General features: G+C 41.8%; 3 protein-coding genes across 9 annotated transcripts in view; 1 reads left to right on the top strand and 2 right to left on the bottom strand.

The window, feature by feature from the left end:
- MTRR (5-methyltetrahydrofolate-homocysteine methyltransferase reductase) overlaps positions 1-474 on the bottom strand; it is a 32095-nt gene extending 31621 nt beyond the window's left edge. For 2 of the 7 annotated variants that reach the window (XM_075142430.1, XM_075142432.1), the window contains exon 1: positions 287-474. The gene's annotated coding sequence lies outside the window, so the exon portion shown is untranslated. Of the gene's footprint in view, positions 1-221 lie in introns of all 7 variants that reach the window. The other 5 variants (XM_075142431.1, XM_075142434.1, XM_075142436.1 and 2 more) reach the window with 5 other exon arrangements.
- On the top strand, positions 413-10446 carry FASTKD3 (FAST kinase domains 3). The gene is made up of 7 exons (XM_075142437.1): positions 413-478; positions 1089-2552; positions 5842-5927; positions 6547-6709; positions 7890-7959; positions 9270-9384; positions 10160-10446. Exons 2-7 carry the CDS (start codon positions 1118-1120, stop codon positions 10256-10258), a joined length of 1968 nt encoding a protein of 655 aa, XP_074998538.1. The 5' UTR covers positions 413-478; positions 1089-1117; the 3' UTR covers positions 10259-10446.
- Positions 10445-21425, bottom strand: CFAP90 (cilia and flagella associated protein 90). The gene is made up of 3 exons (XM_075142439.1): positions 21234-21425; positions 17508-17624; positions 10445-13861 (listed from the first exon to the last, which is right to left on the bottom strand). The coding sequence occupies exons 1-3, from the start codon at positions 21423-21425 to the stop codon at positions 13682-13684; spliced, it is 489 nt and encodes a 162-aa protein (XP_074998540.1). The 3' UTR covers positions 10445-13681.
- Between the last annotated feature and the right edge of the window lie 3642 nt (positions 21426-25067).

Here is a 25067-nt window from a genome sequence, read left to right as displayed (position 1 = left end):
CGGGAAGCTGGGAAGGGGGAGAGCTGTCCCTGAGAAGGACGGTGGTTTCAGGGAGCTAAAGCCAGGCCCACACCGGAGGACTGAACGCCGCTGCAGCAACAGAAGCCTCCCAGAAAGCCGGCCGCCGCCGGGCCGGGCCGGGCCGGGCCGGGCCGGGCCGGGCCGCACCTCGCCTCCCGCCCGCGCCGCCCGGCCGCCCAGCTGTCCCTCGGGGCGCGTACCCGCCGCCAGGCTGCGGGGAAGGGGGCTGCTTTCGCTGGAGGACGCGCCTTTGATCAGTACCTACACGAGGATAAATCCTGCTCCCAAGGCAAAGCAACCGCGCCAGCCCGCGCTCCGCACCCGCCCGGGCACGGTCGCGCCACGCCGGACCTCCGCCGGCAGCGAGGAGGCGCCCGGGGCGGCGTGAGGCGGGCACCCGCCCGGAGAGCGCCGGAAGCTCCCGGCAGCCCCCGCGCTGCCCGTCATGGCGGCGGAGGTGAGACCGCCTCGCTCCGCAGCTCGTCCCCCGGCACCGCCGGGTGCCCCCAGTGGCGGAGGGAGGCAGAGGGCGGAGGGGGAGCGGCGCCCCGGCCCGTGGGAGGCAGCAGCAGGCGCCGGCATGGGAGGGACGGACGGACGGACGGACGCCCCTCGCCGCTCTCGGCGGAGGGAAGCGTTGGGCCTGTGAGGCGGGGGGGGGGCCCCGCCGGTGCCGCCTGGCAGATTCACCCATCGCCCCCCGGCTTCGCGGCTGCGACCCCCCCTTGGCCCGCTCCAGCCGCGGTAACGGCGGTGCGCCTCGCAGCTGCCCGGCGCCCCCGGGCCGGGAGGGTGAAGAGAAGCGCCGTCGTGCAGTTCCTGCTTGGGGAAAGGCGTGTGCGCGTGTGTGTGTCCTTACGGAGACTCGGGGCAGAGACGCGCTGCGAGCTGTCACGCAGGTGTCGCCGCTCCCGGCAGTGTTTTCTTCTCTTTGCATTGCCTTGCGCTGGTGGTCGTGGGAGAGCGATCGTCCCAGTCGTGTCCAGCCGCTAAAAGTTTTTTTTGCTGCGTTTTAATGACACGCTGTTTTCCAAACTATATATGTATATGTATTTTTCTTCCTCTAGGTATCTTTTGAGAACCCACTTGATCCAATATGGCTTTGATTAGCCGAAAAAGTTTCCAGTTTTATTCATCCGGCACACCAGCAAGCAGGTCCATTTTGATCACACTAAGCAAAAAGTTGAGCTTTATCAGTGGGCAGCGAAAGCCCCAAAACTGTAGCTCCGTAGCCATGAGGATGCTATGTTTCAAAGATAAATCTCAGTATATGTTTTGTAGAAAAAACCACGTACAACTGCGGATACAGTCTCTTTCTGTTAATGAAACTCTGCATCTTTGTGGACGTACTGGGAGCAGTCCTAAATCTGATAATGGGTGGATGGATGAACAACTATTTTTCAAGAAGTTGAACAGCCTTTGTACATCGAAAGAGATTTTTGACTTTCTTAGCTCTCTGGAAGTCATGTCTGATACTATGGCATCAGGAGCCCTGCAGAGGATTTCTGAAGTTGAGGTGGATGACAACGGTCTGAAAAACCCTGAAGGAGTGTTAGAGAATGAAGTTTTCAGGGCATTATGCTTCCAGTTTGAATTTGAATCCTCAAAACTGTCAAACACTGGGCTGCTGAAGGCATTGCAAGCTTTGATAAAACTACGTATAGATCCCCAGAGTACGCTGATGGCAAGCTTGCTTTCAGAGGGTGAGGAACGGCTTGGTAAAGGACAGTTGACACTTAAAAATCTGTGTGCTCTTGGAGAGAGTTTGCTTGAGTTGGAAGGCCCAAGTTGTGCGGCACTGGAACAAATTGTGAACCATGTGCAAGAAAAAGACATTGAGAAGTGGAGTCCTCAAGAAATAGTGATGGTTTATAAGTTGCTGCAGGTGACTGTCAGGGAAGGGGAACAGTACCAAGACTTACTAAACAGAATGAACAGTGTCACTTTAACCATAGTTTCCCAGCTAAGTCCAAAGTTCACAAGCATAATACTGAATTCACTGGTTGTTCTTCATCAGACTCAGGCAGTTCCCTTAGTCACAGCACTGTGTAAGCATTCTGTGAAGCATATTCCATATTTCACAGGTGATGAACTGGTAAATGTACTGGAAGCCTTCCTATACTTTGGACATCGTGAACAAATTTTTACAGAGGCACTGGAAACACATGTTCCCAAGTCCGTCTTTACTATGCATCCTCAAACAATGAGCAAAGTCATGCAGTATTGCTGCCGAAAGATGATCCTTTCTAAGCCCATCTTTGATGCAGTGGCAGAAGATTTCATTTCCGATTCTGACAGATTTACCACTGACCAGATTGCTGAGTGTATTATACCATTTGGGACTCTTAACTATCTCCCTCCAAGTGCTTCTTCCTTGTTTAGGAAGCTTGAAACCGTACTGCACACTCGCTTTAATCATTTTCAGCCTCACACCTTGCTGAACCTGCTGCACTCATGTGTCCTTATTCAACGTTATCCAGTAAATTTTCTGCCAAAAATATTTAGTCCCTATTTTCTGCAACAGCTTCAAGGTAAGGAGCAGTGTTTCTCTTGCTACGTTCCATGTTTCTTTCTATTATGGTGTGTCTTTTGTCAAGAACCTGTTTGTTAACAATTACATCGGTCAAATCAACAATGCCCTGATTAAGGTGACTGCAGAATAGTGATCAGGAGGCCGAAGATTGTTGCTTCCTTGTCACAGTTGCAATTGTCTTTCAGCTTATATCATTTAGAGGAATTTGAAAATTGCCCTGTACAATCTTCAACAGAGATCTGAAATCCCTTCAGAATTTTATTTCAGTTAATCCTTCTGCTTTTCTAAAAAATACTGACCCTCCGTTTTTCCCCATGTTTGTCCTTTATCTCATACAGGTTTTAGATGCCAAGTTATTCTGTGCAGGAAATGTGTTAATTTTAACTCTGGTTGGTTAAACTTCTTCGCCTATGCAGTGACTGATGTGAATACTCACACTGAAGTGAGACTATGTTACTATGAGACTGGTAACACTAGGAAGGCTAGTGAGACTAGTTATTATGGAACTAACGAGACTGAGACCAAAAGTGGTAAATTTTTTAATGACAATGATACTTGGAATGATCCATGAGTGATGTAAAATATAGTTTAGTGATTATGGGTTCATTTTTCTCTAAATTGTTGCATTGTAATGATTGCCACACGAGGGATGTGGCATAAAGGTGGAACACTGGATAGTGAGTCCTGAGACTTGGCTTTTTTTCTGGGTGTAGCCCCCCATTTGCTTTGCGGCTTTGGGAAGTCACTTCACTTTTCTGTATCTTTTTCTTCCCCCACAATTGTTTGTTTTGCTTACTTGGATCTCATACGAATTAGGGTTGAGACTGGCTCTTAGGCATTTTACTCAGGGGCTAGCCCAGGGGAGGACGTATTTCAGAAAACAATAGACATACTAGTAGTACTGATTGTGAAGCTAAAATAATTACCTTCTGCTTGTGCACTGCTAGTTAGATTTAAGATTTTGCTGATTTAAGATTCTCACAGTCCTCTGTGACTTCACATAATCCTTATTTCTGGGTATCTTCCTAAACATCCAAACCACTCTCTTTCTGAGGCTCTAAGGGCAAGGTACGCGATCACAGTTGTCAGAAAACCTGTTCGTAGCCTTTAAAATTGGGACCAAATTCTAATATGCAAGAAAAGTTACAATAACTCTTTCACAGCTTAATTATAATTGTGTTACTAGCAAGCTCACCTATTACTACAGAAATAATTCATTGTTATATTTTAAAGAATGGTCTAAAAATCCGTATAAACTTTGGTGAAGATTAGTACAAATTCTAGAGAGAAGTGTAGCATTGGGACAAAAAGAATTTAAATTACTATTATTGATAAGAACGTGTTACAATTATATACACAGAATTTGTAAATCTCAGGCAGTACAAAACATGTTTTTCAAATACTATTTTGCCTTATGATTCAAATAAGGTCCATTGCACGCAAGATTCTAGCGCTTTATTCCTTACCTTCCGTCAGGCTGCATCATGTCCAGCTTTTCAGGTGGGGGTAAGGTAGAACCAGGTATGGCTTCTGCTGTCATCTCTACTCTTCTCTTCTTTCAGGATAAGGATTATTGTATTATATTCTTGCTTCCAAATTGGTTGTATTTCTCTTTCATACTGCATTATGATCAGCTTGTGAAAGCTGAAAAGGGTAAACGCATAAAGCTGAAAAAATTAATTTGCAGTGCTAATTGTTGGCTTAATTAAAATAGAAGTGAGATGTGAAACAATGAAATGTAACAGCATCATAAATGTGAGCAGTTAAGGATAGGCTGGTATGATTTTTTTTAATTATCTAGGTAAAAATGTAACTTGAATTCTAAGGCTCATGTATGTTTTAACAAGGCATAAAGATTGGTGCCTCGTCCTGGTTTTTAAATTACTTTTAATCTAGAACCTGATGTGGTTATGTGGTGCTCCTTCCCACTGGCATCCTGTCTGCCAACTACACTTCTCTGGTGGAAGCTTTCTGTGCCCATCTTTGTTCCGCGCCCTCAGCTCCTTTCTTTTCCACCTCTGAGCGAGCACTACAGTCCCATCCTTGGCCCTACGTCTTACCGTACTGAGGAGAACATTACAAAATTTAAGAATCTACCCCATGGTTTATCCCATCTTGCTTAGGAGATCTCAGAGTCTGCTCACCTGCTGCTTCCAAGACTGTCTTGTCTGCAAGGTCTGCCTTCACCTAATTGTTTCTTGTTTTTTTTTTTTTCCCAGTCTAGTAAGTTTCTAGAACATGCCCCCTGTGGTAGCCTGTCCTCGGCTGTAACCGTTACATAATCGAACACTTTTGGACACAAACCTATTGTGAACAACACAGTTGTAAGCTACAGATTTTAAGTAATTCTGTGTTAGATAGTAAAGCATAATTAGCGGCATTATAGGGATATATAAGCTACGCCACAAAGATGAGTGACTTCTCTAAATCTCAGCTAAGATTGCTCTGTTAATAAAAATACATAGAAGGTCAAGTTTCCAAAGTGATTAGAAACTTTGGTCACTCAATTTTTAGCTGTTCAACATAAAATACCTTAAGAGGTTGATTTTTAGGAAGCAGACATTCCTCATATCCTAAAAAACAGAATGTCCTTTAAAGTTCTCAAGGTGATACTTTGAAAATGAGAAACCTTATAGTACCAGTTACTTTGAAAATGTTTTTTTTAAATCAGTATAAAGGTATTCTGCTACAGTGGTCAAAGTTCAGAACAGGAACTTGAGGAGATGAGCTGCATGATTAGCATCTTATACCACATCAGGATTTTACCATTCTGTAATAATACTTTGCACGTAATATGAAAGATTCTTCAAGTATACACTTGTAGACAAATCTCCAGAAATTATTCAGTATTATCCACTACTTTCAAATAAAAAAATCTGAGTGAAACAATGGGATCCTGGGATTATAATTTGGGGAGAGGGGTTGTAGGAAGAAGGAAATGGGGTATTTCTCCGAGCCCTCAACTCAAACTTATTCCTCCCTGTAGAACGTCCTGCATCTCAGATTGTCATTTTTTTGTGAAAGAGTATGACAGTCTTAACTAAGATCTTGCTAGCTGTATATTTTTTTAATGTTGATGATATTTCTGTAAATAATTTCCTCATTTTTCTAACTACGTCATTTCACAACTGATCTTTCTGTTCATTCAAACAATCATCAAGGATGATAATGATCAAGTAGCTTGTCTGCGCATTAAACTGAATAGCTTTTCCTAACTTCTGCATGATGGTTTGTGTAAAGATACTTTGTTGAAGGTACACCTGAAAGCCTGAATATTTTTGTTTCAGCTCAGCCACCTGGTTTGGACAGAATTGTTACCTCCCGGCTAACCCAGCTTTTTCTGACTGCTACCCTAGAGTGTCCGTTTTATGAGGTATGGTACATGTGAAACCAGAACTGATGTTAGCAAGAGGTGATAAGGTCATTAGGGCCCTGTTGATAATTAGTTGAAGGCTGTCTTTCCTATAAAAACATTGGCATTGGATGAAACAGCTTGCTTTTTTTCTTGATGAAAATACGAAGCATTTCTACCCGTTTGATTGACTTGATATATTTGTGTGTTTGACAGAACTGACTAACTCTAAGTTAAACTAAGTTTAACTAAGTTAAAGTGCTTTTTGAGTATGTCTGAGTACTTTTCCAACAACTATTCCTTTTTTTGTGTTTGACTTGTGAAGTCTTGGAGAACAGAAGAGATCAGGCACTTTGACGCTGGCCTGGCTGCAGAGGAATGGAAACAGTTGTGCATTTTTTATGAGCGATATGTTCAGCATGATAGCATGGAAGCTTGCTGAGGATATTCTGGTGGTTGTTTTTTTGTTTTGGTGTTTTGGTTTTTTTAAGTTTCTAGCAGATCATACCTCGGACTGTAAGTCTCTCAATAGACATGGCTTTGAAATGCACAGAATACGTTTTGCTACATTAATATGAGGTAGCAAAAATGATTATCTCCCTTTTTATTTTCTTTGATTTGGTTTTCTGTCATTATGTAGGGTCCCAAACTCCTTCCAAAGTATCAAGTAAAGGCCTTTCTCATGCCTCGCAGTTCCCTAGATGTTCACCTCCTCAAAAGGGTGAAGACTGGATTACTTTATTTACTGAAAAAAAGAATATATTTTGCATCAGAAGTATCAACACCATATTTCTATACAGTTGGTAAGTAACTAACTTTAGATTAATAATAAAATGTGTACTTATGCTGTCAAAACTTTAGGCCCAGTTATTTTCCAGAAATAAAAATGATTGATTTTATTGCCTTTGTGTGCATTCTAAATTGTGCAAATATGAAAAAAGTAAAATGGAATACAAAACACTGTAGAAGGTCTGAAATGAGGAAACATTATGGGAACTTTAAGTAAATGCATTTTCAAAGTGAGGAAGAAGAACAGGGAGAGACAAGAACTGCAATAGTACTTGGAATTTACACAGCCGGTCTGCACTGAAAATAGCTTCTAACTCTTGTATTCTGTATTTTTACTATCAGCTCCCCTTTTACTTATCCTGTAAACAATTTGTATAATGTAAAGCAAAATGAGGCAATGCCACTCGCCTGATCTTTCTGCTTTGGTGGTGAGTAGAGAAAGGGAGAGCTGGAAGGTCGTCAGCCCTCTGCCCTGCTGGGCTCCTCTCCCCTTAGCAAGAATTGTTGACTACATATGGTCAGTGGGGGTTCGTGGACTGAAAGACAGGAGCGGGCAAAACAGCGTGTTTCACGCGCCAGGAAAGGAAACTGAGAGAAGGTAATGATGAGGAACGATGTGTGCCCAGGAGAGGTGGAGGATAAAGAAGGTGTTGAGGGAAGGATCTTTTGGACCCCATGGACATCGTAGGGATGAAAAAAAAAATCAAGAGGGAGGGATGACTCTAGAATTACTCTGCATTTCAGCTTCCACATGGGGTTGAAGTTGGCAGGGTGTAGGTCCCAAACTCTGTTTGCAGATTGACATCATCTATAAAATTAGGGAATTAGTGAGAAAAATAAAAGGGGGGGGTGGAGACAGAGAGACAGAGTGTGAGAGTGTCTCTCCCCCAAGCCCTCAAAATTCCAGAGGCCCTAGCCAGCCCAGCAAAGTGCCATTTAACTACGTTATGGTTTTTAGTGGACTTGGAGTACTACTTTGCTGTAGCATTATGAAAGGCTGAAGCGTTACTAATTATCATTCATTTGTGTTGAATAGTCTATACACATCTTTTGCAAGCCTCTGTGATTCAGAAAGAAGTATTGCAGTAGTATTTTATTTTATAAAACAACGAAGTGTAAGAGGATGAGAATTACAGTAAACAGTTTGTTATATGAAATGAGTTTTAATGTCACTTCTGTTTTCATCTATACTAGATATTGAGATTAAATTAGATGAAGAAGGTTTTGTATTGCCTGCTGCCCAATGTGAAGAGGTACACAGACGGTAAGAGAATAAAAGAAACCACTGGTAAAATGTTAACATTGACAAAGAGCATCCGGGGTGAAACCCCAGCAAAATTTAAGCTAATTGGAGTTTTGCCATTGACCTCAACAAAACTAAGGTTTCACATTGAAACCACTGGCAAAAGGACAGTTGGCAAAATTAACAATCTGCATGTTTTCCTCATTATTTTGCCTCAATGACTACAGTGTCAGACAATTAGTCTCTTTACCCAGTGACAGTCAGGATCAAAGTGATCCTGATTTGGCTTATAGTAATGTATTTTGATCTTCTGTAATTAATTTTCAAACTAAAACTGAATTAATTGTAATTGAGCGTGTCCGCATAGATTTAACACAGTTTAAGCCAGTTTGAGCTCACAAATTTACTTCTGTAAGGAATCCTGTGTAATGAGGATATTTGCTACAGATGCTGTTTTTATTGACAAATGCATAGGTGTTTAAAAAGTATGTTAAACAAGGATTATTTTGAGAAACCTTGGATAAAAAGTTAAGCAACCTGCCTGTGTGGTATTTGCAACTGCACTTCTGTGGATAAAGCAAAAGTCTTTGGAAAGGTTATGTTTTCTCCACTTAACCTTCACAAGACTCACAGACTAATATAGGTTCTTTCAAAAATCCCATGCTTAAATGTTTAAGAATGGGCTTTGATTTTTTTTTTTTTTTAAATTACAGCTTTCATGTGTAAATAAGGTCACAATATACTTAACATACTGAAAATTTAAGCAACTTTTTTACAGTGGATATACAAAATTTGGTTTAAGTTGATGCGATTTTTATCACCAAGGAGAAAAAATACAGTTCTAATCCATGATGGTGCCAACCATACATACAGGTTTAACTTAAACAGATTTAGTTTAAAATTAACTTTAGCTTAAACTCTAACAGGTTTAACAGGTACACTAATAAGTTGAATAAATTTAGCTACTGAAACGTTCTCAAGATGAGACAAGTATTTTGTATGGTTTTCCTTCTAGAAGAATTCAAAACAGCTTACCAATAGTAGCATTAAAAATATCAAACTCTTCTTAACTTGTATGGTAATTTTTGTTCTGAGCATATAAATAAGCTTTTCAGATCAGTTACACTAAGCTTCAGGCTTTCCCCCTCCCACCCTTAAATCGAGTGATTTAAATTGTCCTGAATTAGGTAACTCCCATCCTACAACATCTAATTCTAGGAGGTATTATTCTAAGAGGGGAGGTATTGTCTCATGCTTCTTAGGAACTGCAGTATTGTGGTGATTAAAATAACTGATTTTATTTTTGATACTACACTTGTGCTTGATTTTAGAATTGCCCTCTGTGTTGATGGTCAAAATAGATTTTGCGTTAATAGCCGCAATCTGTTGGGAGAAGAAGCTATTAAGCAAAGACATCTTCAGTTACTTGGTTATGAAGTTGTGCAGGTAAAGTCCAAAGACAGTGGTTTGCTTTTGCTGTGGCTAATAAAACAAGTGAAAAATGATTATTTTATAATGCTTAAAATTGTAGTGGCAATTACTTCCCAAGGCAGATGTAGTCTTGTCCTTTCTATATTATGTTCTCTCTGCCTAGCTTTTGCCTTTTTGAGGGTTTACAGAAATTCCTTTTTCTTCCTTGGATCAATTAGTGTATTCTGCCTGTGTTTTCACCTGCTTGAAAGAGTACTTCTCTGCAGTGATTAAGGTTCAAATCTTGACTTAAAGGAAAATGTTGTCTAAGAGTTCAGTAGAATTGGGATTTTTAATTAAATACTTTCTAAAAAAGGTCTGAATTTGGAGTTTAAAAAGAGGAGTTTTAAAAAAAAGGAACTACTTTGTATTGTAAATAATACTTTCACAACAGAGTATATGCTTTATTTTGCCTGTTGAATTAATAGGGGTATTTTTATCTTTAAACGTACTTTGGACCAAACCAGTTACTTCTGGATTTTTGAGATTTTCTTTTCCATTTATAATCACTTATCACATAAGCCTAACTCCATTATATTTAACTTCGTTTAAACTGTAATGGATATAATTTTGTTTTATAATAATCTCTATTCAGCCGATTTACAGATCAATAATATGCTTAGGATTAAATGTTTAGTTTTAAAACAGGCAAATCTTTGGTGTGTGATTTTACATCTGCTTAATGAACATCAACCTTACCCAGTTGTTTATTTAAAGGTATTTCCAGCAGTCATTTTTGTTTTGTTTCCAGATTCCATTTTTTGAGATAGAGTGTCTACAAAATTGCGGAAAAATGGCAGAATATCTACACAAAAAAATCTTTCCTCATACATACGGACTCAGCTGCTGACACTGGAGAATAATACTAAATCACAGGTTGACCTCCTGTACTATGAAGTGTAAATATTGTGCATGGAAGAACAATTCTGTTTTCTGAATAACTCCACCTAAGACAATTTGAGCTTCTGAATGTGAGACCTTCCAATATTTGGAACAATTGACATGTAAAGAGTAATAAAAAGCAACATATTTTCCTAAGTTTTGTGTAAATATTTATTATAAGTTAACAGATGTAAGTGCCAGACAGTCAGTGCTGCATTTCCTTTGTATTTTCACTAGTTCTAACTCACAACTGCAAATGGACAGATGTGACCGTTCAAGGATACTGGCTGGTGCTGAATGTACAGAATGTGCCATGCTACCTACCAATCAGGGCTTTTCTTGACAGTATAAAAAGAAATTGTGCAATTTACTCATAGCTGTTCATGTGATTTCCCAAGTGTTTCATAAAACTAAAATTTGCAGTAGTTGCACAAGCGGTATTGGCTTACTGCTTAAGAGATGTAGAGTGCTGTTCACTAAATAGCAATGCCTTACAGAAAATGAGAGCGTTTTTATTAAAAAGATTTGCTTTACTTTGTAAACCCTTCACAGGGATTTACTGCCACAGGGTAGTGGACTTGCACAGCTGTCTCTGTGGGGGCCACCCTGGATTCTGGGTATGCACTATTTGTAGTTTTGTCTTTGGTGGCAGTTTTAGCTAAACTGGCTAAATGGGGTCATGTATGCGCTCCAGAGTACCTTCAGTTTACAACCTGCCATTCAAGCCTAAACTGAAACTCATTATGCTCTGAAGCTCAGAAGAACTGTGTCCTATGCAGTCCTTTTTTATGTATAAATTCTGGCAGAAGGGTGGAACTGAGAACTGGAACCAGTAACCACTTCAGCTGGAAGAAGTGTGCCCTAACTTGGGTCAACGTGTTGCTTTACAGGTGGATGAAGGGACAATAACATAGCCTTAGTTCTGGTCACATAACGTATACTTGATGAACTGCCATGTAAAACACACTTTCAGGTTAGCTTGTGCATCCTGTCCTGGGTGGAATTATTACTTATGAGTAGCAAAGCAGAATTCCCAGCACCACGTGGTTTGATTTTAACTTATGATTTGATACAAAAAAGGTGAAACTTTTATATCGTTGAAGTTCTACGTATTTCACCAGTAGACACAGAACATGGCCATTTTTTCCTTCCAAGGCTACTGTTAATAATTTGTGAGTTGTGGGTGTCCGTCAATTGTCCCAACAATCCCTGGAGATTTTTGGATGCAAAATCCAGATCCAAAATATGATTTACATTGTGTCATGCTGTGCATTGTATTCATGTTAATTTTTTGCACGTATAAAACCCTTACTTACCGTACTATGTCAGCACTGACAAGCGAGGGAGCACCAAGAGGTTATGAGATACTTTCCAACAGTGTCATAGGAAGCTTACAGCACATCGCTAACCTAACAGTTGTCATCCTAGCAAAAGAGAAATTGAAGGAGAATGACGGAAATGTCTTTGCAGACATTTATAAGGAACTTCTCCCTAACAGAGAAGAAATCGTCAAGGTATTCCTTTGACACTAACTGAGCACCGAAGAGAGAAGTCAACCACTCAGAAGTGAATGAGAAACAAGTAGTAGGAGGAACAACCTGTGAAAAGCCTTCAGAAGTGAGAAGGGATGAGAAGGGACTGAAAGAGAAGGGGTGACACTGGCAAAGAAATGAGAGAGGAAAACTGATACTGGTGTCGATGACTCATGTCTTGCTCCACGGTGGAAGTGAGCGGGTGATGCTTATTTCTCACACAGGCCAGAAGGTGGTGGTGTTCTCAAACAGATTTGATTTCCTGTATTTTTTCAAACACAGATGGTTTGTAAAGACTACTTAAAAGGAGTAATTTGTACTGACTGTCCCAAACCAAAAACAACCTGTCTAGAATATGGCCATGTTCCATCTCATTCTTCACTACTATACATTTGATACTGATTTTTGAAAAAGCATTCTGGTAGTATCAGAAAACATTTCCTTCTCACTTTGTTCTTACTGTGATTCCTTTCATTTAATGCTGCTGGATTTGTTTAACAAAGTATTTATTGTTGAAAAGGGATGTGGCAGTTACTGCCCTCTTGTCTCTAGCTCATTGAATAGAGGAACTTGCAGGTCATGAATAATGAAAGTAATAAACACCCCTAGGAACGGGCTGCTCTGCGTGCTCTGCTTCTCACATCATGCTAAACAAGTGCTATTGATTGCCTAATTTACTACTTATCCAGGCCCCAGATTAAGAAGTTATTTGGTTTTATTATTTTTTACTAGGTGACTCACTGTGTTCACAAATGATATAGGTTTCCTATGTGTAAGTACCTGACAGAACTCCAGTGTCCGTCAAAGCTGTGGACTTCCAGTCCTTGTTCTGGTATGATCAGTCTGGCTGTTGTTCCTTTCTGAACAATACTGCCTCAGCTTTAAACAGCAGCGGGATCAATGGCTCTTGAGAACCAAACTGATGCACACCCTGCAGGAGATACTCCTTCTCCTGAAATTACCTCACAACTTTAGTACTGAATTCAGTGAGAATACAAAGCACTAAATGTTTAAGCAGGTTTAGACATTTACTCTAAACATGCTTTTTAATGACTACTGCTCAAATCCTTGTGTTTTTTCCATCCTTTCTACCAAACTATTTAGTGCTTGTTCTCCTAGTATTACATTTTTTTTTCTTTTTCTCAGCATTAGATACAGAACCAAAGATGATTTTTCTTGTGACACACTTGAACGATCCCTCAGATACTATTTGTATAGTGAAAGTCAGCGAAATGGATGTCTGAAATCAGCTAAGCCCAGATTTTGTCTATTTAAATGCTAAGTACTCAGAAGTTCCCTTTAATTTTACTTCCACTTGAAGTCTACTGAAACTGCTAAGCACTTCTCTAAGTCAGATCATTTCTTTACTTGCCCATTTATGGGTAAGCCCGTCCATTTTGGAAAATCTGGGTTGAATCCCTGTTTCAGCTGTTGTGCAGATAAAATAACACCTAGCAATTTTGTAGCAATACTCTAAGGATTAAGAACTCAGTGACCACTGATACCTTGAGGTGCAAGGTCGCTTAAATGTTAAGTCTGTGAACAGTTGTTATATAGAAGCACTGCCTAAAATAGCAGAAAGGCAGCTGTTGACCCAACAGTCTCATTTCCAGTCTTGTTACCTAAAATGTTCAGCTCTTGCTGATGCTCTTCTTTATGAGATTTTTATGAGACTGTAAGAAGACATGCATTTGAAGCAGCATGAAGAAAAGTACAGCTGCTATTTCATCCTATTTTTAATCCAAATCATCCTCATTAACTAAAATATAGAGAAAAACGCAAAAGCACCATATTGCTTTTTGATGCGAGGTCGGGTTTTTTCCACATAAATGTTGCTGGTAACGACAGGTACAAGAGACTTAGCATGGCTCCAGGCTTGGAGAAGGTTTTTCCAATAAGCAGGTGATGCCATTTTTCCTGTAGAATTCTGCCTGCACGTGATTAATCCTTGCATGATCTCTGATCGGCTGCTCTATGGGCTTATTTATGCGTCTCCCATACTCTGAAGATGACAAAACAGCGACAGGTCTTGCCATTTCCTGTGAAAATATAAAATTCTCCTTATAAGAAAATCACAGAGCGAATACTTGGCAGTTATCTACTGGTAATGTGCCGTGGCCAGGGGCAAAACAACAGACAGAACTGTACAGCATCTGCTATATGGATATATATTTATTTAGCAGTGATCTGCACTCTTACTGTTCCATCCCTGACCTAGTTTTTTATGTATATTAATAAACCATGAATGTATCACTAGATGACAAGATGGTAAGATATGGAGCTGTGCCATGAGTTACTGTGGACTGATAATTTTTACACGCTCACGCACACACACACACACAGAGGCGATTACCCTATGATTACTGGCAAACTAAATGCTATTTTACTGGAAAGTGGCACAGATTTTATTTTCATTCTTATTTTTCTTATGCACTGACTTGCATGATTCATTTGAAAAATAGGAGAGATTTAATTTGTACCCCTTGTTACAGGAACACTTACTCTGCTTGCACAATTCAGTGAAACCACTGCATGAAAAAAATCAAAGCCTAAAGAAAAACCCTGGGCAACCACTAGTCCATGCAAGCTTTCCCTGAAGGACATAAAGCATATACTACTGTATTTTTGCACAATAAAAGGTTTTACTAAAAATGCTTGTAGCTGTAAGATTACAGAAATAACTGCTCTGCAATCATGGAAAGTGGACGTGGTGAAAAATAACCTGACCAAGAAAAGATTATTTTAAGCTTATTCTTAGTAAACTGCACTTTAAATGACTGTGCAATCACTATCTGCAATCTGCAGTTCCTTCCTGTGCTACGGCAATGGGGAGCTCTAGAGTCAGAAGGGAAATCAGGATTTGTTTGTTTTTCTTTCCCTTGCCAAAGGTATCAGGCTGCTTGTGTGTCTGTGCACTGGCTAACACAGTAAGCCTTGGTCCCCAATGTGTTTGCCTAGTCTTACGATATAAATATCTACAAGGAGAATCAAAATGCGGTCGCCACACCGCAGTTAGGTGCAAACAAATGACTTCTTTGCTACAACAGACGCAAGTCTGAGCCGTATCAGCACTTATGATAAAACCTGTGAAGCACATCAGCCTCTGCACTTCCTGTGAGGATGAAGGTGGGAGCACAGACCCAAGGGGTCTCATAGCAGGGCAGTCAGATGTGAGACATTTCCAGACTCATGAACAAAAGTAGACCTGAGATTCTTGGGAAGACGCTACAAACCCTTTTTTCAAAAAAAAACCACACAAAAGCCCACTCCAAAACAACTGTTCATCCCCCAACTCTCCCTCTACCCTTCCTGTCTACCTTGCTCCACCCCATTAAAAGCTATTCAGTACACCAACTTATAAGCCCACCAGAACAAAAATCAAGTCAAGAGTGGCAGGCAAAAAATAAGACCGTTTCTTCCCCACCCCCAGTTGTGGATAAATGTTGAAAAAGGAGAAATGACAGAATCTTTGCACCATCAAGAAAGACTTTGCTGGCGATACAGGGTTTACAGTGCTAATGACGGGCAGCAGTATGTAATTCTGATAGTTTGTGTTCCCTTTAAGTAAACAAGATTCAGTTTTCAGCATCCTTGGTAGCACAGCGCTGACTGTGCACAGTGGCATTTCATCTTTGCGGGTTCAGCATTCAGCAGATTTCAGATTTTCCAACAGTTGGCTGGGAAGCGTCCCGCTACTCGCCTCCGCAGCGTGTAATTCTAGCACTGTTAATGCTTGAAATCAGCAATGGCAGCCTTGTGCAAACACTCCGCTGCAGTCACTGTGCTGCGTGTAGCTAAACCAAGTATCTGTGACTGTACTGTTGGATTCCCTGGGTGTACCCAGGCTCTCTGCAGGAAATGAAGGGCTTATTTGCAGAGCTTTGTTTTTTTCCGCTTCAAGGAAAGGAGTGTACCGTGGTGGATTCAGGCTGTCTCCTTTCAGTGTTGTACTAGAAAGATGTCGATAGTGGCCTTTTTATTTATTATGTTTTATTATATAGTTATTATTATATAAAGTCTGTGAGGGCCACTGATGTAATTAAAAAGCAGGAGTTGAGTATGTGACCTGTATTAGTTATGGGTAAGTCCAGTGTTGGGTGTCATCACGTGCAGGAGGATCATGTTGCACCATTTAACAGCTGTGGGTTTGATGTGTCTCCATGCTAATTAAAGGCTGGATTAAGGGACACCTGTTCAGGCAGACTCCTTTGCATACACTGCCCAGCAGAGCTGGTATGAATTCTGGCCCATACGCGTTTGCTTTAGGAAGCAAACTGGTAGGAAAGGGAGTTTTGCTGATACTGAAAGGACACAAGAGCTCAGGAAGAAACCTTAACTCTGCATTGATAAACTGTTTCTACACAAATTTCCCAGCTGGAGGTTGGGCTTGGTATTGGGGGGGGGGGGGGTGGCTTTGTTTTGTTTAAATAAAAAGGCTCGTTTTTAATTGAAGTAGTTATTTACATGGCTTTTGGCCTCACGCAGATTTGCAGTTGAGTTACTAGGCATAAGCAGGTGAAAGTAATGGGCGCTCCTGCGATTCCTTTGGGAGCACCTAATACTCCCTGCACAGTCTGAAGGGCACTATGGCTATGCACTGAAATGTCTGGCACATATAGCTTCTAGTGAGAGGAATCGCAAGCAGTGGCCTTTCTCCCAAAATCTCAACAGTTTTATTACACAGCAGTTACAATAATTTTAACTTTTGTCTCTTTCTTCCTTCTTCCATCTCTATTGTATATAACCACCAAAACAGGCAGCCATTCTTACCCACCTCTTTACATCCCATGAACCCATCAGGATTTTGAGGCCATTAACACAGAGAGGTTGCACTTCCTTTGGTTTTTGACAGCCTCTGCCTCTGTGTGGGTGTGTGTATATAAATATAGAAGTATATATATACACACACTTGTGTATGTATGTGTATTATTCAGATGCTGCATGGAAAAATACATATTTATATAGATTATATGTATTATAGTGTTTCTGTTTTCAAGGCAGCTGTTTAGAAACATGGCTGCATACTTCCTTAGCTATCAGGCTGCCAGATTCTGCTGGCCTCGAATGCTTTGCCCAGCCTTTTCCAGGCATGTCCGTACTCTTCTGATTGATCCCTCCTTCGCACTAGCTCCCTATGAATTTCCTTCCTGCAGGGCAATCTAAGTTTGTGCAACAAACTCACCAGCTTCAGAGACTTGGGCTCTCTCAGCAAATGCTGTCGCAGGGAGGGTGGATGTCAGAGGGCACTGGTTGAGTCGGGACCCCTGAATCCAGTCCTCTCAGGGAGAAGACTTTTCAAGCATCACAGAAATAGCTACAGGACCACCTGAGATGTACCTCTCGATGGGCGCAGACGGTTCAGAAGTCACTCTCAGTGACCCTGAAGCTCTGTAACAGAGGGTTTGCCTTGCTGTGTGTCTCTCTTTCCCCATGCCTTAACTTGCATATGGCTTGTCGCCTGGAAATCTACAGGTTGTCAAAGGGCAGGAGCTAACTGCGGTGTCTTCACTGGCTAATGCTTTTTCCTAAACCTCCAGGCTAAGGACAATGATGTCCTCCTTCCAATTCCTTTGATACCATATAGGCTGCATTATAAAGGGTAAAACAATGGTTATAGTCTCCAGCCATGTCAAAAAGTACAAAATACCTTTAACAAAGATAATTATGAAATTATCAAAGGGTTACCTCCTCGTTAATGTTAAGACCACGACTCTTTGCATGTTCTCTGTCACATCGGTGAAGTTTTTTGTTGTAACCCTCTGGTCTTTTAAAAATGGAATTGTAAGTGGAAACATCTCCTGTCTTGAGAAAAGGGGAAAAAATGGCTAATTTGCAGTATTGCTTAACTTTACAGGTTACAGAATATATGTAGTCAAATCAATACTTAATAACTCAATAATTAATAACAGTGCACATACAGCATTAGGTGATGGCAACTGTAATATTACTGAGCTACCATTAGCAAGTTTGGGTCAAGCCTTTGGAATAGTCTGCAATAAAAACACCTAATGACGTGTGGTATCTTTTTAAAGTCTGTTCAGCTCTGAAATTTCCTGTGTGGCAATTTACCTAAATTTTTCCCTGTAATCTGTTGTAACTTTTGGAAATTCAACTGCTTTGTTTGTTTGTTTGTTTTACTTTTCTGAAATTTATATAATCCTTCTTAAGTTCGTAAATTTGTCAAATGATCTGGCACTGTAATGTAAAAAGAAAACAGGCAGTTTCAGAATTCATTTGGAATGAAAAAGACAAAGGTATCCTGCAGTGGAATCACCATTTAATTTCTGATTAAAGCGGACTTGAGAAGAGTTTAGAAACACGCCACAGTGGTAATCCTGTGATCCAGTAGTATGTATGTATCTGTCACGTATGAAAATACAGCACACCCCAAGCCAGAATTTTATTGTATTTATGATACCTGTTGACATAGTTGCATCCAGATAAGCAACATTAAAGATCTGATGTGCTACCAAATGCATTTGTGGAATCCAATCAAGAAGTTTTCATCAATGGAATCAAAGGAATTTCAAAACCAAACAAGTTTTCAAGGAAAGAAAAGCAAAATCCTCTGTTGAAATATACCGTCAGTGATTAATGAACTTCATTAAAAGGTCCATATTCTCATAAACATGTGACTCGATCACTGGTTTTGTGCACGGCTGACTACAAATTTGAAAAATTGTGCATTTTGTTGGGCTTTTTTTACTTCTAATTTCACAGTGTGCCCAATTTAGCCTTTGAAAAACTCTTGTATTTTGAGTTTTACAATTTACAATGCTATCCTCCAAAAATAGTCAAGTCAGGGCAGGTCAAGAAGGCTATAATGGTTCCATTAAAAAGAAACCATAGGTAAGAGCGCTAGTGAGGCACCGCTGTAATCACAGGCTTCTTTTGGAAGGATATCTCCATTACTTGGTTCTGCCAAGAGGAGAGGTGGTTTGATATTTAACCTATCCATCCCTTCATTTCTCAGAAACCATCAAGCCTCACAGAGTTTCAGGCATGTTCCAGAGCATCCTGCAATCTGATTTGTCACCTGCATTATTATTATTATTTCTGTGCTTCCTTGCTTCTCTTTTCCTCCCCATGCTACCAGTTTCATTCAGAATTTTAGTGGGCATCTAATTTGTGCTCACCACCGGGAATGCAATTTGCTCCTTTGTTTTTATTCACATGGCATTATTTGTCCATTATTTGTTACCTGTGTCAGAACAGATATTTAATTCTTTCTGGAACTCGCAGATAGGTAGCCAGCCTGTTATGTTAAAAACTAGCCCTGTCCCAGATGTTCTGTTTAAGATCTTCTGCCAGATGTGTAGAGGCAACACTTTTGTGCTCAATCTACTGATAACTTTTTGCTATTGTTTCTCTTTGTTGTTAAATGCTGATTTAGTTGGCCTAGGCGGTGGTGGTGGTGAGCTCTTTCTTAAACCCATCAGAGCAAGTGAATCACTCAGAGCAGACAATAAATTTGCACTCAGGGTGGGCATCCTCTGTGTACTGCTACTAACGGTAAGCACTTCGCAAACATTCATTAATATTCCAGACACACAAATTACAAATAGGTAATAGCTTTCTCCATGTCACAGAAGAGGAAACAGCACGCAAACTGGCTACAGTAACTTATGTAAAGCAATCGAGGGAGCAACTGTCAGCCAAGGGATTAAAAGGCAGGAATTTCTGGCTTCTGGCCATGTGCTAAGAACATCTTCCTCTATTTCTCTCTGCTTCAGTTTCTGACACACAGTTGTTTTAAGTATTTAAGCTGCAAAAAGGAATGAAATTCCTTTTCCTGTATAAATAAAAGATTTCAAATTATCTAATTCCTTAATTGTGTAGAAGAATGGGTTGAACCTGCCTCCTCCCCTGTGGCCGAGGCCTGTGCTGTGAAGAAACCTATTAAACAGCTGTTACCACTTTTTGTTTCCATGTCACTGGAGCAGCATTTTCCACAAACCAGGTCATTGCGAGTGTGAAAGCAGACTTTATATTGTGAGCAAAAGCTCTACCATATGGTTGCTAATTCCGTGCAGACTGTGAGCTCCACCAGCCCCAAGTGCACCATGCCAGCCCTCTGACCTGCCCTAGCCTTACTCCTGTTGTGCTCTCCCTACCGTGTTTTGTTACGCATGGCACTAACTGTGCCCGCTCACCTTTGGCTCAGAGCACCCTCCCAAGGTAATGCTGAAATCAACGTGAAAGAGTCTGAAATTACAAATCTACCCGTCTTTTAGCAGGGCCACCCAGTCAATGCTGGAAATCGATTCTGCTGTTCCTTTAACGCCCAGTGCTGTGCTGTGGTCTGCACCCTGCCCACGCCCCAGGGCCACAGGACCTGCAAACTCTCACAGGTCGCCAGTTGTCGCTGCCCAGTGCTCTGCACATTCAGCATCCTGTCACTTGGGTGGGGAGGGCATACACAGGGTGTGTTTATTGTTATAAACAAATATATGTTGCCATAAAATTACTGTATTACACTGATATAATAGACATTTCAGAACTTTTTAACGTTTTTTTCAGGGGGGAAAGCTGTTAAGTTCAATGTTTCATATGACTCTCTTCAGAGAGAGAAAGGTTCGCTACCCAGGAAGTATAGCCCAGCTGAGGTGGAAGGTGTAAGACTGTTTTCATTTCTGATTTTAAATATGAGGACAGACAGAGTGAGGGGAAAGGATGATATAATGCAGCAGAGAGTGAGGGGTGAGGCTCCCTGCTAGTCTACTTGAGTTACTACATGTTAAGTGTCAGTGTTAATACCTTCAGAAGCATTCAGTTATCAGGCATATATTGATGTTATTGTTTTGAGTAGCTCTCTTGATTTTCTTTATTAAAGCTGAGCATACAGAAAATTTGTGCGATGCACATTGAAAACCTTCTCCCTCGACTGAAAATGAAGCAGTTTGTTATTACAGGGTCCCCGAGAGTGTGCGTTACCAGAAAAAACACAGGTGCCGCATCCAACCCTAGTGAGAGATGATGCCCTTCCTAGTGTTCCCCTTGAAGACACCTCGCATTTCAGTGATACCACGTGGCCTGTTGGTCCTTAATCCTTGGCAAACCAAGTCTCTGACTTCTCTTGCCAGCCAGCGAAAGATGTTCCCTCATGTTCCATCCACAAGTAGCAAACACCTGTTACACTTTGCAAAGGCCTCTGAAGGTAAAACCTGCTACTTAGGCATTAGATAGCCCAGCTAGCGACTAACGCGCGGCATTTCTGCTGGCCTTTGAAATATTAACAGGATTTTTTTAGACACCGGCCTGACCAGGTCCCTCACGATGAGGGCCGAGCCCTTCCTTGCACAGGGACTGAGCACAATGTTGTCACCCACGGGGAAGGCTTGTCCCTCCAGACCCGCCGGGCCCTGCGAGGCGCCCCGGCTCTTCCCCGGCTCGCTCCCTTCCCTCCCTCACCTTGGCCTCCCGGTGGAAATAGCTGAGCTCCCGAGGCCCTTCCCGTCTGGCTGGGATGCGGCTGAAGGCGGAGAGGGCGGAGAGGGGAGGCCGCCGCCTCCTTCCCGCCGCGTTTCCGAGTGCCTCCTCTGCCCCTCCCGACCCTCCTGCGCCCGCGGCCCTCGGGGGCGCCGCCGGGGCGGGGGAGGCCATGCTGCCGGGCGGCCGCCGTTACCTGGCAACGCTCTGCCGCCGCCCGCAGTTCGCCTGGCGGCCCGCGGCGAAGGGAGGGCCGGGGCGGCGGGGCCGAGGCGGGCAGGGAGTCCCACAGCGCCGCGAAATGGGCTGCCGACGCGGGGAGCACCGGGCCAAGCCCTCCCGGGGGTGACCCGGAGTCTGAGGCAGCCTGACAGACACAGGCCCCCCGGGCGCGGCTGGGCCCTAGTGGTCGGGGCCCCGGGGGGCCCGGGCGAGCTCTGGGCGTCTCCAGAGAGTGGTGTTAAACTTGGACGTGTGGATTCGCGGACACCCAGATGTAAGGTCTTGGGTCCAGTTTTGAGCAGCGGCCTCAGGGCCGCCTCGGTGGAAAGCCTGACCTGCGGCCCGGCCCGGGGCTCCAGCGCCGCCCTCCCTCATGGCCGGCTCCCTGGTCCCTGGCTGCCCTTGGAAGCTGGGGAAGAAGGTTAGAGCAAAGCCCGGCCGAAAGGGACTGACTTTTTCCCGTGGCTGATTTCTAATACCAAAATCCCCTTTCAAGTGGAGAGGTTGAATAAAACCACACCAAAACGTGGAGTTTCCACCAGAATGAGGATCCGGAGTCTCGGGGAACTTGGGGTCTCTTCGGCCCACGCCTCCTCGCCCACTCGGGCACAGGTTTTAACAGGATGTTCAGCCATTTCAGTTGCAAATCTCTCTCGCGCACAAACACTCGTATTGGGGACACTGAAAGTAAGTGTCTCCCAGGTCCAAATCTCTAACAACAGATTGACTCCAGAACTGCTCTACCCTTGTAGCACCTGGCTCCTAGTTTCCTCATGGTTATCCTGCTGTAATACATACACGTAACTATGCTTGGGGATGTGTGACTAGCTTGGTTTGTTTTACCTTCCTTTTCTGCAACCACCGTTGCAGAACTATGTGCCATAGGTACAGCATTACTATCATTATTGCTACTAGTATATTTCACAACAGCAGTCTTGCAGGCATCTTATTTTACTGAACATCCAAGATTCATTTAAAAAAGCCCCAACATTCAGGGTACCAGAGATCTTCACAACCAATTCTTTTGGGCATCATGGACCTATGCAATAATTCAGGTCGACTGATGTAAAAGTCCCATCCCTCTATACAGCTGCTACTCTCCCATCACTAACACACTGAATAATGTAGCCTCTTGCTTCTTTTCAAGTGCCGTGTGGAGGTATTTATACTCTACAGTCTTGGGTGGGTGGTTTTTTTTAATCATTTGTGACAATTCCCATCTGCTTATCTAATAACGTCCTTCTACCAATTAGAGTCCTCTTCTTTCTGCAAATTAGCCAAATTAGCGCAGTGTAAGCGAGCAGTGGAATTGAAAATCCAACAGCTGCCTTACATCAGCTTCCTACGCAGAGACATGTATGCCACTGTGCAAGTGCTTTTTTGTAGTTTAGTCCGACCACCAAGAGATAGCAAGGCCATTTATAAAAAGCAGCTCAGCTGAAGCTGCAGCTATAAATAGAGCCACAAGAAACCGTTTGCCAGAAATCCCAACTAAGCTAGGCAAGAGCTCTGAAGTCAGATCTGAAATGTTTCTCTCCAGAGAAACATTCCTTCTACTGTTCACATGTAGCTCATTTTGATTAACATTCAAGATGGCATTAATTGAATTGCACCAGCTGGATGCAATTCAGATTGTCAAAAATACTGCTGGATGCTTGTTACGGATTTGTCCTAAACTACCCATCTGAAATAAATTAAAATGATGGGTTTCAGTTCATTTTTCCTTCCCAATAAAGGTATAAATCCCTTTGGAATTATTTGAATCTTACAAAGGCTTTTTCTTCCTGGTCACCTTTTGCAGACTCCCCAGAAGCAGGATATGAATGCCCAGGGATTTTTGTTTCAGTAACAACCAGACTTAGATCATACGCTGCTACTATGCTACTGTCAGGTGTATGTTCCTGTTATCGAGTAGCACTGGAGGTCAGTCTGTTTCCTTAGTAATGTAAATATGAACATGTAAACAGTTGTGAGAGGGTGATGGAGCAATTTAAAGGTCAAAAGTAAGCATTCAAATACAGCTGAGCTCAGAGACCAAAGTGTTAAAAGTTGCTTTGAATTCAGTGTCTTAAGGACTTAAGTTCAATTGCCTGCCATTTTAGGGATTAGCAATATACTCCTCAGGTTCCACTGCTAAGGTTCCTGAATTTCAAATATGTTGATATGTACTTTTATAGTTATAAACGTGTTTCAAAGGCAGGGTCACTGTTCTGAAATGTTCTGAAATGTCAACCTGGCTTATGGAACAACTTTGCAAAAAAATTCCTAAAAGGAATTTGCGAAGCAAATGGTAACAAGGGGGGAGGGGGAAATGGGATGGAGGCAACAACAGGGGGCTGGAGATGGGATAGACACAAGAGGACAGATAACATATAATCGGACAGGTCATTGATAGGCAGAAAAACCACAGTAGCTGTTTTACTACAAGCTGATGTACCTGTTTCAAACTCGTGTCACTTTAAGCTGAGATGGCTAGCCTCAAATCAAGGCTTTGCAATTCATCTCCTGTCCTTGCTGTCCTGACCTCATGTATCAGATTGCTGTACGTTCCTGACCCTCAGCTGATCCATGAAGGAGAGACAGCCTTTGCCAACAAATGCTGCATCTGATGGCCCTTGAAAAAGAGGCTGACAAAAATGGCTCAAAAACTCTGTCCCTTTTCCGCTACCATAGCTTTGGTCCAAACCAGCCATTTCTCACAAGTGCTTGTTTCTTCCAGACCCTGAATTAGTGACAGACCTCCCGTCTCAAACTGGAAGGCTCTTCAGAGGTTTTCTGAAGGAGACAGAGACAACTGTACATCACCTGCAGAAGTCACCACACCTTTTGCAATCTTCAGGGTTTTTTTTTTTTGTTCATGAGCTACTCAGGACATTTTTTAATTTTCCCTGAATGTATCTGTTGTTTCAAGTAATTCTCTACACAATTACTATGACTGAGCCTTGGTCAGCAGATTGCAAATATTTCCTGGTTGGCCTGTGACTACAATTTCAACTGCTTGACTAGAGAATTATGCTTTTCAAATAATTATAATTATTTTTATTTTAATAATTTGAAAACAATTATAAAATGAAAACTGGTTAACTGATATAATTTCAATTATTATTTGTATGCTGACTGATAACCTGCTGAATAGATATTCCAATTCAATAAGTCAGATGAATATTCTGTTCAATAACCTTCTTGGTAAGTAGAGAAATACACAATTTTATACATGAGGTGGACATTATTTTCATAACAATTGTTATTTGTAACACTGTTTTGGAATGCAAACATTAAAATTTCTAGTCCAGGAATGTCAATCTTTCAAAATACTTCATGTGCATTTTTGCCTGAGATTTTCATGAAGAGCATCTCAATGGCTACACATATATTTGAAAAATACTCCATCAAAAAATCTCAAACAATTCTTGGCAGAATCTTTGTTTTGAACAGTGGCATCCTACAGTATAACGGGGTTCATATCTTCATAGTTGTAAAGAGGATTAAAATATCCTTATCTTGCATCTTGACATACTAAAAACTAAATTGACCTCAATAATTCCTGCCCCTAAATTTGAAAATGTTTAAAATTAATATGTAGCAAACTTTAGG

This window comes from Calonectris borealis, chromosome 2 (assembly GCF_964195595.1).
Source record: "Calonectris borealis chromosome 2, bCalBor7.hap1.2, whole genome shotgun sequence".
Classification (NCBI taxonomy): Eukaryota; Metazoa; Chordata; class Aves; order Procellariiformes; family Procellariidae; genus Calonectris; species Calonectris borealis.
Note: the sequence above shows the minus strand (reverse complement) of the source record. Positions and strands in the feature narration are given on the sequence as shown.

Coding starts and splice junctions, on each gene's coding strand:
- FASTKD3 (XM_075142437.1), top strand. CDS start 1,118: ATGGCTTTGATTAGCCGAAAAAGTTTCCAGTTTTATTCATCCGGCACA. Junction 2,553..5,841: donor TTTTCTGCAACAGCTTCAAG/GTAAGGAGCAGT, acceptor TTTTTGTTTCAG/CTCAGCCACCTGGTTTGGAC. Junction 9,385..10,159: donor TTGGTTATGAAGTTGTGCAG/GTAAAGTCCAAA, acceptor TTTTGTTTCCAG/ATTCCATTTTTTGAGATAGA.
- CFAP90 (XM_075142439.1), bottom strand. CDS start 21,425: ATGGCCTCCCCCGCCCCGGCGGCGCCCCCGAGGGCCGCGGGCGCAGGA. Junction 17,625..21,233: donor ATTTCCACCGGGAGGCCAAG/GTGAGGGAGGGA, acceptor CCTTTTCTCAAG/ACAGGAGATGTTTCCACTTA. Junction 13,862..17,507: donor GTCTTAACATTAACGAGGAG/GTAACCCTTTGA, acceptor ATATTTTCACAG/GAAATGGCAAGACCTGTCGC.